Genomic DNA, 18215 nt, shown 5'->3' with positions numbered 1-18215 from the left:
GTTACTCCTGACGAATGTCTACAGTATACTGTTATGGCTTTTGGTATGAAAAACGCACCAGCAACCTTTCAAAGGCTGATGAGATATACCTGATTGCGAAGCATATTTAGACAATGTAGTGATACATTCTAAGAGTTGGGACGAACATCTTCACACACTTGAGATGGTGTTTTCTCGTTTGCGAGCGGCATTTCTCACCTTAAATCTAGCCAAATGCGAGTTTGGTAAGGCTACCGTGACTTATCTGGGAAAACGTGTAGGCCTTGGGTGTGTACGACCGGTGGATGCTAAAGTGGCGGTTATCGAGAAATACCCAGTTCCCAATACTCGACGTGAGTTGAGACGTTTCTTAGGTATGGTGGGTTACTACCGGGGATTTTGCCGTAATTTCGCTTCTGGTGTGTCCTCTTACTACTCTGCTGAGGAAGTCTGTCCAGTTTGTATGGACGTTAGACTGTCAACGTGCGTTTGAAAGTGTCAAAGCTTTGCTCTGTTGTTCACCCGTGCTTGCAGCTCCAGACTTTGAATGACCGTTTAAGTTAGAGGTGGACGCCAGTGGTGTTGGTGCTGGTGCTGTTTTGTTGCAGGAAGACGACTTGGGAATCGATCATCCGGTATCGTATTTCTCTAAGAAGTTTAATTCTTACCAGTCAAACTATTCGACTGTTGAAAAAGAGACCTTGGCCTTGTTACTGGCATTGAAACACTGAGGTTTACGTCGGGTCGAGCATGAAGCCTTTGTTGGTATACACCGATCATAATCCGGTTGTGTTTCTAAACCGTATGTACAACTCGAACCAGAGACTCATGCGTTGGGCGTTGTTCTTACAAGAATTCAACCTGCACATACAGCATAAAAAGGGGACAGATAACGTAGTGGCAGATGCGTTGTCTAGGTTACCCTAACCCACCGTCCTCACTCTTAAGGGTGGGGGTGTTACGGTTAGGGTTTCTGTTTTCTTTTTGTGTTGTCTGGCGTTGTATGTGATCTGTTTCCAGGTTCACCAGAAGAGGGCGCAACACCGTAATTAAAACCAAGTGTCGGTGATTCATGAAGATTGGATGACGGGTCCTTAAAAGCTCGTGTTGAACCAGAAACGGTACCCTGTGGTGTCATGAGCAGTAGACTCCACTTCATTAGGGACACTGAGCTGGGTTGTGGTGACCGTTATGAGATTTTTCGGACCGATGGTTATCCTTCGGGTTTATGTTAGATATATCGCTACGCGATTCGAGACGTACAATTAGTAGATATATATATATATATATCGCTACGCGATTCGAGACATACTGCTAATACATACCGCTACGCGGTTTGAGACATACTGCTGTTTAGCTTTGGTATATTTGATGTGTGCGCTGTATAGATCAGTGGGGGGGTTATGTATTTACGGGGGATACTTTTTGTTTTGTTTGTGTTAGTAGGGCTGGGCTGCTGATTTGTTTGGGGTTGTTTTTTCTCCTGTTTACGTTATAGGGAGTTAGGTAATGTTATTGTATTTTGTTTGTTATTTCTTTGATGAGGTTAGTTAAGTTGATTTGTGGGAGGTAGTTTCTTTTGTTTGTTATGTTGGCCTTGGCCCAACCTGAAGTTATTGTGTTACCTCAATATTATATATACTATATGGTCATTATTGTTATAAATACACATATCTATATATACCTGTTGGGAAAGCGCTACAAATAAATCAATGGCGAATAGCCGGTGAAACGCGGTTCAGTGTCGCCTGATATTTATTCTTTTTTTTTTACTTTAGTTATGTTTATTTTTATGTTGCGGTCCGATCAGTGAGCCGGGGTCATCAGGGCCGTAACAGTGATCAACAACCATCACGGACAAAGGAAGTGGCCTACACATGCATTCTGAGTGGTAGTTTAATAGGAATTCAAACAATTAACACATGCAAATTGTTTCACATCCTTCTCAGTAGAATCTTAGGTGGTAGCGGTATCTTTTAAATGTATATAAGGTGCACTTTTCTATTGTTCAGAAGAGCGGTTCAGTCTAGCTTCACTCAACCCATAGTACCTTCATCTACTTCACTACTGCTTCTGTTGTAATAAAGGTTTTACATTTTGCATCAAGTTTGGAGAAACATCCTTTTTTTGTTATAGTACGTAGAGCTCAATACAGACACATTACTTAGGGCAAACACACGCACGAACAAAGACACACACACAAACACGCACATATGCTCGTATATCATACATACCCACACACAAACATGTGCACACAAACTCAAACACACCCACACAAACCCAAACAACTGCTCAGACACGCACAAACACATGCAAGAACACAAACACAGGCATAAATAGGAAACATGCACACACATACACAAACACACGCACATACACACACACACCCACGCAAACACGCACACACCAGAACCTACGCACAAACACGCATACACAAACACACACACAAACTCATGCACACAGACACAAACACATGCACACACACAAACACACACACACACACACACACACACACACACACAAAAACACACACACAAACTCATACACATGCACAGAAACACACATACACAAACATATGCACAATCATATGAGCACAATATATAAGGTATAGAGCCATCACCATCACATGTTGCTGTCATTCACCCGCAGAGGACAAAAATTTACTTGTAAGAGTAGTTTTAATATGAACGACTTCTACTTTTACTTGAGTAAATATGTGCTGAGGAAAACGCGACTTTTACTCAGTTACAATCGGATTTGCGCCGCGCGCTACCGTTACTTGCATTTTGTAAATAATTCGTCTTTTCAGTGAGAAGACTGACCATCCTCTCGTTACCTGAGTATGAGTGACCAATCAAATGAAGCCGGTCAATCACGTGATCACATACGCAAACTTTCTCCACTGTAGCAAGAAAGTGACAGAAAAACCGAGAAGGGTAATGCTGCAGGCCGGAGCCTCGGTGATGCAATACGTGCATAATTGGCTTAATAAAAATTGATTGACAAAGAAAGTCTAGTATCTGATTGGCTGCAGTCGAAAATGATTGACACATGCTCCGCCCTTTACCCACGCCCACCAAGGCTCCGGCCTGCAGCATTACATATATGGAAAAACCTACTGAACATCCCTGACCTCGTACAGCCAATGTTTACATTACATACGTGTAAAAGGACAGCTATATAATGCGCTGCATGGTTGCCAAGTTTTCAAGATCACTTTTAGTGAATCTTTAGATTTAAACCGGTGGGTGGTGAATGTTGTTGACGGGGGGGGGGGGGGGGGTAAAATGGACACAAATTAAGTGTTATATCGCGATCGATCGATCGCCGGTGGTTGGCGCCAGAGTGAACTAGTAACTCATTGAATCATAGATGTGGATCAGAGGTAAATAAACTAGATTTTTTTCGGCGTGAGAAATCAGATGTGTGGCGTGTAATCGTGTGAAGACAGCCAAATGCGTGTGTCTCACGCTCAATGCGTGAGAGTTTGCAACCTTGGCACTGCCAATTGTGTCTGCAAACGTGTGGACATTTGTTTGCTGTATGTATAATTTTGTGTAATGCTATATCTCTGAGGCATAACGTTTGTATGATATAATTATTAAATGTAACGCAGTGCAATACTAAAAACCAGTTCTCACACTGATTGTACACACTAGCAATATAGGATGATTAAGTCTGCTACAAATTGATTCAGTTGGTGTCAAGTTGTAGCTACACGTATTGGCTGACAGTCTAATTAGTTAGTGCCTTTGTGGAACACATTAAAGTTACACAGGCCTAATTAGGAACAAACAAAAATACATATTATTTATAATAAATAATTTATATATATATATAATATTTATTTAGAATACATTTTTTTTGTTATCATTGTTAACATAGTCATTGTTTCCCGTAATTCAATTTCCCATGATGTAATTTACTGACACGAGACAGTACTCATGCATTTACTCACTACTTGAGTAGCTTTTAATCAAAGTACTTTTTTACTTTTACTCAAGTAAATTTTTGGGATCCATACTTTTACTTTTACTTGAGTAACATTTGGTTCAAGTAACTGTACTTTTACCCCCCCCCCCATCTGAACCATTAACGGTATAGAACTTTCAAAACAACCTAATTATATGTCATCAAAATGCATCCTAAGGGTGTACTCACACTAGGGTCTGTGATCCGGGCCCGGGCATGGTTCCCTGCCGAAGCACGGTTCGTTTGACTAGTGTGATCGCTCCAAACCGTGCCCGGGCCCGGCCCAGTTAACCGTGGCCGGGCCCGCTTGAAGAGGTGGGACTCGAGCACGGTTCGCTTCTAGTGTGAGCGCTATCCGTGCCCGGGCCCGCTTGGTGCCTCGTGTGATTGGTTCATTTTGCCGTTACTCAAACATGACGTCAGTGATGCAACGCTCACTTTAAACAGTCATGGCAGCAAATGACAAATGATCGATAAATCTGTGCTTGCACCGTGTTTCTGCACTCCCAAAACGACTCCAAAAATACAATAAAAAGAGAATTGGGAACTCCATAGTGTTGTGCGAGCGAGTTTATTTTTTCCAAATAAAGTGGCGTTGTGATGACGTAAGCGTGCTCGGGCCGGGTTGATAAAGCCAGTGTGAGAGCAGGTCAGAGGGGGAGTGGGGAGGGGGGATAACCGAACCCAGCACGGAACCAGCAAACCGTGCCTAGTGTGAGTACGCCCTAACATACAGGCTATTAGTAGTATATATGGAGATTCCTTGGAGATTCCAAGCAACTACATAGCACTTTTGTAAGTCGCTCTGGATAAGATGCCATAAATGTAAATGTAAATATATCCTACACCATCTGTCAAACACCTTTTGTAGTGATTTATGACCCCGTGGAGTTGGAGTGGAGCTGGGAGAACATGCTGACATGTCACTCAGGGGGGTCATAAATCACTTCAAAGGGTGTTTGACAGATGGTGTAGGATACATACTACTGCAATTCTCCTTCCCAGTGATGTGTTACTTAGTAACGTGTTACTCTAATCTTACCACTTTTTTCAGTAACGAGTAATATAACGCGTTACTATTTCCAGTCAAGTAATCAAATTAAAGTTACCCAAGTAACTGTGCGTTACTATTTTTATTTTCCTTAGTAAAAATATATACATATATTTATATTTATATAAATATATGCTTTCTTCTTGGCTCAGTTATACTTTTGCTTCTGACCTGACCAATCGACCACCTGTAAGAGCGTGAGCGCATTTTACACGTAATTCTTTGCAGTGTTTTACGTAACGATATGTGGTAGTGTAAAGAGACACCCCTCAAAAACAGAAGAAGGAACATTTACCAGAGGTGGGGACTCGAGTCACATGACTTGGACTCGAGTCAGACTCGAGTCATTAATATTAAGACTTTTGACTTGACTTGAAAAAATATTTGGAGACTTAGACTTGACTTGGACTTTTACACCAATAACTTGGGACTTGAATTGGACTTGAACCTGTTTACTTGCAAAGACTTGATTTTTTTTTACCCCAAATCTAAATTTTAAAACGCATATTAATATTTATAAAGTGCGCCCCATTAATTTCATTTCCGTCCTTCTGACGCAGACCGGCGTTACACCAGATTCTGTGACCGTCGAGTTTTGTGACCACAGGGGGCGCTATTTCACAGTTTCTGTTCAGAGGCACAAACGCTTTACGAATGCTACGTAAACTACGCTGATGCACTTTCTTTACTCGTTTTGTTGGTGTCCACGAGCCAAAATATGACAGATGTTTATATTTACATTTTATCGTCTCTTAATTACATAAATGTTCTTAAACAAGATTTACCATCCCCTCACCATTGCAGCCAACAAAGAAATCATGAATGGGATGTACAGGTGAGCCTTTTTAACTGGGGTCACCAATTCTGACGGCAGCCATCAGAATATGTGACCCCACTGAATCTCCAGGTAACAATAGTAGCCTACACCGTGACCCCACAATAACAGAAAACAATGAAAAAATAACCCTAACTTTTTATTAGTCTATATTTAAACATTTTATCCAAATGTTTAGAATAACCATTCGTAATGACAGCATCTTGCTTACGATGAAGCTTGCTATTTTCGTGTAAAATGATGTAACAAAACATTCTTGTTTAAGTACATTTATGTAATTAAGAGAAGATAAAATGTAAATGATCTGTCATCTTTTGGCTAGCGGACACCAACAAAACGAGTAAAGAAACGCATCAGCGTAGCATTCATAAAGCATTGGTGCCTGTAAAAAAAAAAGACTCGAAAAGACTTGAAATTCTAAGTTTCAGACTTGGGACTTGAGGATAAAGACTTGGACTTACTTGAGACTTGCAAAACACTGACTTGGTCCCACCTCTGACATTTACCTGATGAATTTTTATGTTGCATTGTGTTCCAGGTTTGAAAAGGGCTGGAATTTTGGCTAATGTACTTAAAAATGCTTGAAATTGTAATTGTATTTAGTTTCACAACAAATAGCTATCTGACTGAATAGTTCGCTTGTATTACATTTATAAATAATGCCATGCAGCGACACAAACTTAATGTCAGGAGATACATCATTTAAATGTCAGGAGATACATTGTTACTGTTAAAAATGCACTTCCAATGAAGTGAGTATTGGAAAACTCATTTTGTTGCTGAAAGTAACTTGTAATCTAACGTAGTTACTTTTACAATCAAGTAATATGTAACGTAACTAAGTTACTTTTTAAAGGAGTAATCAGTAATCGGATTACTTTTTCAAGGTAACTAAGCCATCACTGCTCGTTCCTTTATTTCTTATGTTTTCCCGTCATCTAGCAAATGTTTGATGGAATGATTACTGTAATAAAATCCATCCAACCGCTAACTAATTTTATTTAGGATTTCTGATGTGTTGTTGTCATTTTAAAACACAAAGTACAATTAAATTAAAAATACTATTGTCATTTTCCAATACAGACACATACACGAATCCACAATGCATGAACCCACACACACACACACACACACAAAAAGATAAGAACGTAGCACAAACATAGTCACGCACACAAACACACCCATGCACACACAAACGCATGTACACACACAAATGTATGCAGGCAAATACAAACATGAACACAATTACACACACTCTCTCCAGGGCCGGCCCTTCCATTAGGCGATATAGGCAAATGCTAGGGGCGCCGGCTGTCCAGGGGGGCGCTCGTGTGAATGCGTTATTTATTTATTTATTTTTATTTTTTACAAATGAATAATTCAGAAATATGAAAACAAGCAAAGTCCACATAATCACAACTTCATTGTTTAATAATATTAGTCAAATGAATAATAATAATAGCACACGATACCCATCACCCGTGCAGCCCCCTGCCCCCCGCTCGCTCTGCGCACCTCGTTACTGTTTCTCTGTGGGGGAAAACAACGCCACAGAGGGAGTGTCATCTCTCCAGAAAGATGCCAAAAAGACAGAAGTTCTCTGGTGACCAGGGGAGAAAAATGAGAAAAGAGGAGGAAGAAACCAAAGGTAATATAATATGGTGAATTACACTATACTGTATGTTGTACTTGAAGGGTGCTTCGTTTTAATATGAGAATGAATGTTGATGTGTTTCCATCTTTGGCGGAGAATTTTTACAAGCAGATCTTACACACTGACTCATATAGGATTGCCGGCTCTCCCTTTTAATTTGAAACAAATCCAAAATGCTGCCAATATGTAGCAGTGGTGTTTTTCTTTGAAACCAGTTCGCTTGACTCATAACTAGCACTCGTCGTCATTGTGGCTTTTTCCCCTCTGTATGATCCTAGTGAAAACTGTCACTCCATAACCAATCAGTGAGCTCCAACTGCTGACCCCGCCCACAGATCTTTTTAATGAATGCGCCAAATTTACAGAAGTACAGATTTGGCACGTTGCGTTATGTCACATGATTAATATACTGCCTCAATTTTACAATACTGTCATCATACTGCCCAATCCTAGTAGGTGCTATTATTAGCTTAGCTCAACAAGTTTTTTAAATAAATATATATTAAAACACACGTTTACTCCTCTGTTCCTTTCAGATGCACTTTTGAAATATTTAAATCCTGTTTCTACACATCCTGGGCCACCAGAAGACACATTCTCAACCTTATCACCTTCCAGTGAGGCAGCATTACACCATCATATCCCTCCACCTCACTACACCAATATTTATTTATTATTAATATTTACACCATCATATCCCTCCACCTCACTACACCAATATTTATTTATTATTAATATTTACACCATCATATCCCTCCACCTCACTACACCAATATTTATTTATTATTAATATTTACACCATCATATCCCTCCACCTCACTACACCAATATTTATTTATTATTCATATTTACACCATCATATCCCTCCACCTCACTACACCAATATTCATTTATTATTCATATTTACACCATCATATCCCTCCACCTCACTACACCAATATTCATTTATTATTCATATTTACACCATCATATCCCTCCACCTCACTACACCAATATTTATTTATTATTCATATTTACACCATCATATCCCTCCACCTCACTACACCAATATTCATTTATTATTAATATTTACACCATCATATCCCTCCACCTCACTACACCAATATTTATTTATTATTCATATTTACACCATCATATCCCTCCACCTCACTACACCAATATTTATTTATTATTCATATTTACACCATCATATCCCTCCACCTCACTACACCAATATTTATTTATTATTCATATTTAAAAGTTGTTCTCTGCACTACTTTATCTAAAATAGTTTTAAAATATTTTTTGAGCAATATATTTATTGTTATACTGTAATATTTATAACTCATTTGGTTTTTATTTGTTTCTTTAATACTGATTTTACGGTTGTTTTCATTCTAAAATGAAAAAAAAAAAAATTATCAAAAACATAAAGCTTTGCGGTGTATGTGTGAGTGTAAAACCAGATGATTGATGATGCAGGGGGTGCCAACCAAAATCTCGCCTAGGGCACCACATTGGTCAGGCCCGGCTCTGACTCTCTGACACATCACACTACATAGTGAAAAAATGATGACCTCACCTCAGTTTCTCCAGTTTACAGCCTGAACTCTCCAGTCCAGAACAGAGTTTCTTCACTCCTGAATCCTGCAGTATATTCCCACTCAGGTACAGTTCTCTCAGACAGGAGTTTGATGTGAGAACTGAGGCCAGAACCGCACAGCTTCTCTCTGTGAGATCACAGTAACTCAACCTGGAAGATTAATGATAAATCAGAACACTGCACATCCAGCACACATACATCATCATCATACAACACACGTACAACACTCAACACCAGACATCCCAAGTCTCCCGGAAGCTGCGGGAGTTCTCCCGCATTTCGGTAGTGGCTCCCTGATGCCAGAGGGTGACATATAATCACCACCCCCCCCCCGCTCAACAACTTACACCAGACACCCCCCAAACCCAGAAACGCAATAAACAATAATATCTGTACTAGATAACTTCTTAAGCAAAATAAGGTTCCAACAAAATAAGGTTCACAGCTCCGTGTTCATCAGAAGCGGAATATGTAAACAACGCGCACGAGGGCATCAAAGGAATGAATCGAAACTAGCTAGCGGTGGTACGATAACGACAGCTAGCGTTGCCACAGCGGGCGGAAATTATCATACACTTAAGCCCGCCCACTAAGAGGGAAGATATGATTGGTCAATTTTACTGTCATTTGAAACTGGTACTGCGCTGAATTATAACTGCCAGGCCCTCTGGAAACGAACAGCGGGCATCACAGTCCTGATAGGGGGAGACACAGACTCACAGGGTTCCACTTAACCCCTCACCTTTCAACACAGATTGAATAGACACGGTTGAATAATTTATTTGCCAGAGGTGTCAATTCCAGGTTCAGAAAGTAAAAGTCCTCACCAGGATTTTGCTCAAGCTTGCTAGATTTTCTAATTAGTGCAATCCAGGTAAAATTAGTGGAATCAACACAATCCAGGAAGCCTGAGCAAATTCCTGGTGAGGACCTGGAATTGACATCTCTATTACCTGTATTTGCTTATATTATTGTAATTGTTTAGATGTCGATTGTCAAACTATAAGTAGATAAAATAAAATTGGATGAATTATATTATATATATTTATGTTTTAAGAACATTTTTAGGCCCTCTGAGAGGGCGTAGAGGGCCCTGACGGTTCCCCACTGGTGTGTGTAAAAGTCTTATCTTATAAATGCTAATAATTAAAACACTATAATATTGGGGCAGTCATGGTCCTGTGGTAGGGAACTGGTCTTGTGAATAGAGGGGCGTGGGTTCGATTCCCAGACCTGAAGCCATGACTGAAGTGCCCTTGAGCAAGACACCTAACCCCAACTGCTCCCTGGGTGCCGGGCTAGGGCTGCCCACTACTCTGGGCATGTGTGCACCACAGCCCACTAGTAATCAGTAGTGTGTGTGTGTGTGTGTGTGTGTTCTAATTGCACAGATGGGTAAATGCGGAGGAAAAATTTCGACTGCGGTGAAAAAAATCACAATTGACAAATATGACACATTTCACATTTAAATACTCCATTGCCATTACCATCAAAATTTACTTTCACTACAGGCAGGCCAGATTACTTTTACTTCATGCAGGACAGCTTTATTCACCTATGATTTATTGCTATGGGCCTTAATACTACTCCACATACATCATGTCTACTTCATTTGCAATCCCGTTTTTTTTTTTTTTTATCCCATACCTTGTGTCCATTTGCCTGTTTAAGTCCACACGCGTCTGGCTCCAGTGCTGTGAGACAGTCTGGTGTTTCTGCCTAGTTCGAGCTTCAGCTGCTAAGTCAACACCAGAGAGTCAACACTATGGAGTGAGATTACTGTCTTTAATATGAGAGCGCAAAGATAAGGTTAAAGCGAGCAAGTCAGACACACTGAGCACGCAAAATCAAGAAAACCGAGCAAAAACATTGACAACGAGAGCAGAGAAGCAAGAATTGTATGTTTTCAGTGCGCGTTTCAGTTTTTTGCTCGCTTCTAAAATTTCTGCTCGCTTCATGATTACAAGTGTAAATACGTCACAGATCAAGGCTTGGTAGATGATTACCTGAACCATCGATTGCAACTGCAAGTGGCCATGTCACGACCCGATTTGAACCGGAAACACGATTTGGACTACGCATGTGCATAATTGAACATAATTCCCGATAAATCGTACAATAGACGCTGCACGCTTACTGCTGCCAATCTTACATGCATGAGACATGTTGATTAATTGTTTTTAAACAATTAGACATTATGGATAGCTAAAGTGCCACGGATAAAAACATTTCCACCCAAAGCCTACAAAACGATGAATGTTTGTGCTGATTAAAAATCAGCATTCCAAATTATGACTTTGAATTTGAGACCCCTGATTTAGATGGTTGAACAGATACAGATAGTGGTGTACTTGCTCATTTCTACTAAAATGTACTACAAACCGCATTCCAAAAAATTTGGGACACTAAACAAATTGTGAATAAAAACTGAATGCAAAGATGCGGAGATGGCCAATGTGCGGAGCTGCGTCTTTTACACTCCCACAGTTATTATTATGCGGGAGACATCCCTGTTGTCAAGACGCTGTATTCAGTTTTGTTGATGATCCCCAAAGCCACCATCCATTTCATTATGGCGACAAGATGTGATGTATGCTCTTAAATTGGAAAAAGCAGCATACACCATGAGGGGAAATACTTTTTTTCCGAGTGGAATAATTTTATATCATATGTCAGGGGTACACAACTGGCGGACCGCGGTCCGGATCCGGACCCGAACGCAGTCCTGTCCGGACCCAATCTCATTCCTGATTAACTGGATATGGACCAAAAAAAACCCATATTTATTAATTTTGACGGGAGAATTCATTTTAAACCGGAACATTTATTTCAGGGCTATTGAAAAAACACTCCGTCACGAGTGTTACGTTTGCCACCGCCGCTAGTGCTTCCTGGCTTGGGATGAGCTCTGCGCGTGCTTCAGAGCATGCCGCTCGTGTGAGACAGACAGCCAGGAGGCTAGCTGCCGATGCTGGGTTCTGCTCGGTGAAGGAGGAGGACCGTGCATGCGTGAAACCTCGCAGCGACGCACGACCTAAGGTAAACGTAGATGGCAACCATGGTAACCAGCTCCAAGTGAAAACGCCAAAATACTCTGGTAGAGCGGACTGGGAGGCTTTCCATGCCCAATTTGAACTGCTAGCAAGGGCTGCGGGCTGGTCAGAAGACATGAAAGCACTTCAGCTGGCTCTGTGCCTTACTGATGAAGCCCTAACATGCTTGCTATTGTTAAGCCCAGCTGAAAGGGATGACTATGGGGCTTTAGTGGGGGCTCTGGAACGGCGTTTCGGACAGTGTAACCAGCCTGGTGCACTGGCCAACGACATTGAAACCCTAACTAGGAGGGCATATTCGCACATGGCTGCTGACGTCCAGAGCGAGCTGGCCAGAGATCAGTTCATCCGTGCCATAACTCCTAGAGAGTTACGTATACAGACACAACTTCCCCATCCTCGCACTTTGCAGGAGGCACTGGAGCTGGCCCTAGAGAGAGAGGCGGTGGGAGCAGCTGCAGACAGCTGCCACGCTGGCGCTGGCCCCATTGTGAGGACTGTGGTCCAAGAGAGCTCAGGCCAAGAGAAACCGGCGTGGGCTGCTGAGTTAACGGAACTGATCCGTGCAGTGTCGCTGCAGTCACCACACGGCGGGACTCGTCCGCGCCCACGCCGGGGCCCTCCCGTGTGCTGGGTGTGTGGTCAGGCCGGTCACATCAGTGTGCAGTGCCCTAGGCAAGTTGGTGGGCAGGGAAACGACACGGGGTCTGTATAAATGGGACGACGCAGACCCCTGCCTCTGTGTCCCACCTGCCTCTGCTGGATGGAGCCCAACAGAGGCATCGGGGATCTCAACTACACCCCGAGGGAGATGACATCGCGGAGTCTGCACGGGTCGTGGGCTGGACGCACACGGGAAATTTCTGCCATGTCCCCATCACCCTGGCAGACACCCCATGTGTGGCGCTGGTCGACACGGGCTCTACTGCTACTTTGATGCGACCTGATCTGGTCCCAGTTGAAACACGGTTAGAGCCTACTGTAGTTAAACTTCGGACAGTGACTGGTGAGCTAGCCCCGATGCTTGGAAAAGGGGTGGTAACTGTTCGGGTGGGGGTAATGTCAGTGAACTTTGAGGTGTGGGTTGCAGCAGTACAAGACCCATGCATATTAGGACTAGATTTTCTTCGGGCTACCCGCTGTGTTTTGGACCTGGGAGAGAACACACTGACTTTTCCGGGGGGTCCCACTGTCGAAATGGTATGCCCCACACAGGCCCCATGCCAGAGTTGTATAGTAACGAAGTAGAACTACTTCGCTACTGTACTTAAGTACTAAAATGCTGTATCTGTACTTTACTGGAGTATTATTTTTTTCTCCTACTTCCACTTTTACTTCACTACATATTTTCCATCAGTTTAATACTTTTACTCCGATATATTTTTTACGTGCTGTATAGTTACTCGTTACAATTATAAACATGTTAGCTGGCGCTGTCACCGGGTCAAGCAATCAGGCTGTCTTATGAAAACTGCGCATGCTCCGGTCGCGTCTCGTTAACTCTGCTGCTGCCTTCACTGAACACTTGAGCTTCGTAATCTAGGTTCACTTGACACGCTGTTACTGCGGCAAGGGTCCGCGCGGCAAAAATGACGCAATCGCGGTGGCTCCGCCCATGCGCGTTAACCACGCGCGCAGTCGCGTCGCAAGGTCGTGCACCTCTCGATTTTTGTGCGTGTGAAGTTACAAGGTGGAATTCATGCACTTGTACGGCACTTTGAAGGTCCATTTTCAGTATTTTCCAGCACCTTCAGCTTCATTTGCATATTTATACAAATACACATATATTTGAAATTATTCCAAACAATTCGCTTTTTATCTCATTAAAAGAGATGGTACCGTGTTTGGTAACAGCAGAAGAGCGCAGTAAGCACTAGTTAGGTTAGATATCTTAGCTAACTAACCTAATTATGTTCATGGCGTGCTGCAGAATTCACTTAACATTAGCTGGCAATAAAGGCGACGTGCTGACTAATCATGTGCCCATTTTATAGTGTAGTGTTTTTATAGGGTAAGGGCATTTATTGGGGGTAAACGCAGGGCAGTAAGCTCACCATTAGAATCCGACGGACGGATTTTACGTCCAAAATACACCTCGTTTTCTCAGCTAAATTATGGCGAATTTGTACTTTTGCGTCAAACCTACAACGTAGCGGGACATAGGTGATCTGTTTTTTGTGTACGAAGTGTTAACCCCAGTTTTTTAAGTACATACAGAACACTTGTATTTGTGATCTTTGACATCTTTGATTTGTAAGTGATATAAAAACAATTGATTATCAAACTTTGATGGCTTTCTTTAATTAATTCAAAACACAATACTTGTACTTTTTACTTTCAGTACTTGAGTAATAAATTTTAGACTAAACTACTTGCAATACTCAAGTACAAAAAATGCTGAATACTTCTGTACTTCTACTTAAGTAAAGTTTTTAAAGAACACTTCAACTTCTACTCAAGTAAATGTTTTGATAGAGTACTTGTACTTTTACTCAAGTATGGGTCTCGAATACTTTATACAACACTGCCCCATGCCTTCACCCAACCACCACGAGAACAGCAGATGTTTCAGATCTCCCTTTAGCCCCCACTTCATCCCCAACCTCCCTGCCTCCCACACTCCAGTCTTCAGCTAGTGTGCATCCCCCAGCCCTTGACCTACAATCTGAGGGGGAGGGGGTGGTAGATAGGCTGACATAAGTAAGGGAGATATGGGAGCGGAATTGTGATAACTTGGAACCCCAGCAGCAGAAGGAGCTGTGGGAAGTACTGTGGGAGTTCAAAGACATTTTTGCATTAACAGAGGGGGAAGTGGGCCTGACACACCTGTTGTAGCATGAAATTGACACGGGAGACGCAAGGCCCATCAAAACGCGCCCTCGCCGTCTTCCCCTCGCCCATCAGGCAGCCGCTGACGACGCGATCGACGAGATGCTAAGGACTGGGATCATTGAACCCTCTGACAGTCCCTGGGCCTCTGGGGTTGTGATGGTCAACAAGAAAAAGAGCCCAAAAATGAGGTTTTGTGTGGACTACAGACCTTTGAATAGCGTCACTAAAAAGGATTCGTACCCGCTGCCCTGCATTGACGAGTCACTGGACTTGGTGTCTGGCTCGTCCTGGTTCTCCTCTTTGGATCTACGGAGCGGGTACTGGCAGGTGCCCCTAAGCCCTGACGCTAAACCAAAGACAGCTTTCTGCACTGGGAGAGGGCTATGGCAATTTCGCGTGCTCAGCTTCGGCTTGTGCAATGCCCCAGCCACTTTTGAACGGCTGATGGAAAAGGTCCTGGCAGAAATGCCACGGCAAGAGTGCCTAGTATACCTAGATGACATTCTTGTCCACGGGAGCTCCTTCATGACCGCCTTGGAGTCCCTGCGGCGGACCCTACAAAAGATAGCAGCAGCAGGTCTGAAGCTCCACCCAGACAAGTGCTGCTTTATGCAGAGAGAACTGGAGTTTCTAGACCACAGGATTGGAGGAGAGGGCATAAGCACTATGGAGGAGAAGGTGCAGGTTGTGAAGGATTGGCCAACTCCCTCCAATCTGAGGGAGCTAAAAAGCTTCATTGGCCTGGCATCCTATTACAGACGGTTTGTGTGTGGCTTTTCTTGCATAGCTGCGCCCCTGTTCCGCCTGCAGCGTAAGGGCAGTGATTTTGTCTGGACACCAGAGTGTGAACAGGCTTTCAGCTGTTTGAAGAGGGCCTTGACAGGGGCTCCCATTCTCACCCTCCAGACCCCAATTTGCCCTTTGTTCTAGATACAGATGCCAGCAATGTGGGGATGGGAGCAGTGCTGAGCCAGGTGGGTCAGGAGGGAGAGAAAGTGGTGGCTTATTTCAGTAAGACTTTCAATAAAGTTGAACGGCGCTATTGTGTCACACGCAGAGAGCTCCTCGCTATTGTAAGAGCAATAAGCCACTTCAGGTACTATCTCTGCGGCCTACCGTTCACTGTCCGGACTGATCACGCAGCTCTCCAGTGGTTAATGTCCTTCAAGGAGCCGGAGGGGCAGATTGCACGCTGGCTGGAAGAACTGGCACCGCATGTCTTCCAGGTGGAGTACAGAGCTGGAACTCGTCACACCAATGCAGACGCCATGTCTAGGCGTCCCTGCGCCCCTGATGGCTGCCACTACTGTGAAACGAGAGAGACCCGGGAGAACGAGCTCCGCTCTGAAGAGGAGCAGGACCTCACACGAGATGGAGATATGCTGCTCTGCAGAGTGACACGGGTAGTTGATTCCTCAGAGTGGAGAGCCCAACAAGAGCAAGATCCAGACTTGCAACCAGTGCTGCAGAGGGTGGAGTCAGGCCAAAAACCACAGTGGAGTGAGATTGCTGGGTGTTCCCCTGCTGCTAAAGGACTGTTCGTAAAGTTTTCGGCTCTCCGGGTGAAGGATGGGGTGCTCCAGAGGGCTTGGAAAGAGCCAGCCACAGGGGAGGAGAGGTGGCAGGCAGTGGTCCCCAGGACACTTAGAGATTCGGTGCTGAAGGTCTGTCACGGGTCGGCTGGAACAGGACACTTCGGAGGACGCTCCGTCGCCTCCGGCAGAGTTTCTACTGGGGCCGGCTCAGGAGGGATGTTGAGGACTTTTGCCGTCGGTGTGATCTTTGCACCGCTCACAAGGGCCCACCAGAACAGTCACGTGCCCAGCTCCAACAGCTGGCAGTAGGGGCCCCAATGGAGAGAGTTGCAGTAGACATAATGGGTCCATTTCCCCGTTCAGAAAAAGGGAACCGTTATGTCCTAGTTGCTGTGGACTATTTTACAAAATGGCCAGAGGCCTACGCCATACCAAATCAGGAGGCAGGGACTGTTGCAGACGCCCTGCTAGAGGGCATGTTTTCCAGGTTTGGTGCAGCGGAGGTCATCCACAGTGACCAAGGACGAAACTTTGAATCTGGCGTTTTCTCTGCCTTGTGTGAGCGTTTGGATATGCAAAAGACTAGGACCAGCCCACTGCATTCTCAGAGTGATGGCCTAGTCGAACGCTTTAATAGGACGCTTGCAAAACAGCTCGCCATACTTACAGCAGAACACCAGCGGGATTGGGACATGCACCTACCTCTTGTCCTAATGGCCTACAGATCTGCTGTGCAGGATTCAACGTCATGCACACCTGCTCTCCTCATGCTGGGGCGAGAGCTGCGGACACCAGCAGAAATTGTCTTCGGCACACCCCCAGACACACCAGCAGTTCCTCCAGGACCAGAGTATGCAAGGAGGCTCCAGGACCGAATAGAGTCAGCTCATGCGTTTGCTCGCGACCAGCTTCAGAAAGCGGGTATTAGACAGAAAAGGAACTACGACATTAGGGCCAGAGGAAAGGACTTTAGGTCTGGGGACCTGGTGTGGGTGTACAGTCCAAAAAGGCGGAAGGGTCGGTGCCCTAAACTGGACTGTCATTGGGTGGGGCCATGTGAAGTTCTAGAAAAATTGAGGGAGGTGGTGTATAGGGTTCAGTTGACACCTAGGAATAGACGAGTGGCCCTCCACAGGGACAGGCTGGCCCCATACAGAGGGGATGCACGCCCCCATCCTCGCTCTGGACCCTCGTCCCCTTCCCACAGGAGTCAGAATACTACATCACCAAACTCACCCCCTGTTCAGCAGCAAGTTCAACCCCAGTAGGCCCCAGAGACTGAGGAGGGCCCCAGATCACCTCAGGGACTTTGTCACTGTTCCCTCGGGGCGAGGGACTTAATAAGGGGAGGGCAGTGTAGCGAATCTGCATTAATGTTCATGTTTCATTAACAGTCGAGAATGTTCAGTTGTGTTTAGAGCATGAAACAAGCATGTGATTGGGGAAAAGCATAGGGGGGCTGGTCTAGGTAGCACGGCTGTGTGTGGGGGGTGGAGAAAAAGGGAAAGAGAGGGTGGCTGTACGTTTTTTTTGAGAGTGAGTTCAGAAGTTAGCGGAATCCCGATAGCTTTATTAGCTCGACAGCCTGTTGACAGTAATAATCTGTTTAAGTTTGCTTAATAAATTGTTGACTGCAACGCCTTTCCATCCGTCCTTCCATGCGTCTAGTGAGACGCTACAATATAATTATAGGGGGGTGGGGAGTAGTGGATGGAAATTCTC

At 44.0% G+C, this 18215-nt stretch overlaps 1 protein-coding gene across 2 annotated transcripts in view; it reads right to left on the bottom strand.

The window, feature by feature from the left end:
- LOC143486732 (uncharacterized) overlaps positions 1-18215 on the bottom strand; it is a 62105-nt gene that overhangs the window by 11479 nt on the left and 32411 nt on the right. For both annotated transcript variants that reach the window (XM_076986121.1, XM_076986122.1), the window contains exon 8: positions 9053-9223. In XM_076986121.1, the coding sequence (XP_076842236.1) occupies positions 9053-9223 (171 nt within the window). The remainder of the gene's footprint in view (positions 1-9052; positions 9224-18215) is intronic.

Source organism: Brachyhypopomus gauderio, unplaced genomic scaffold (genome assembly GCF_052324685.1).
Source record: "Brachyhypopomus gauderio isolate BG-103 unplaced genomic scaffold, BGAUD_0.2 sc45, whole genome shotgun sequence".
NCBI classification, from domain to species: Eukaryota; Metazoa; Chordata; class Actinopteri; order Gymnotiformes; family Hypopomidae; genus Brachyhypopomus; species Brachyhypopomus gauderio.
This window is presented reverse-complemented; position numbering and strand designations above follow the sequence as displayed.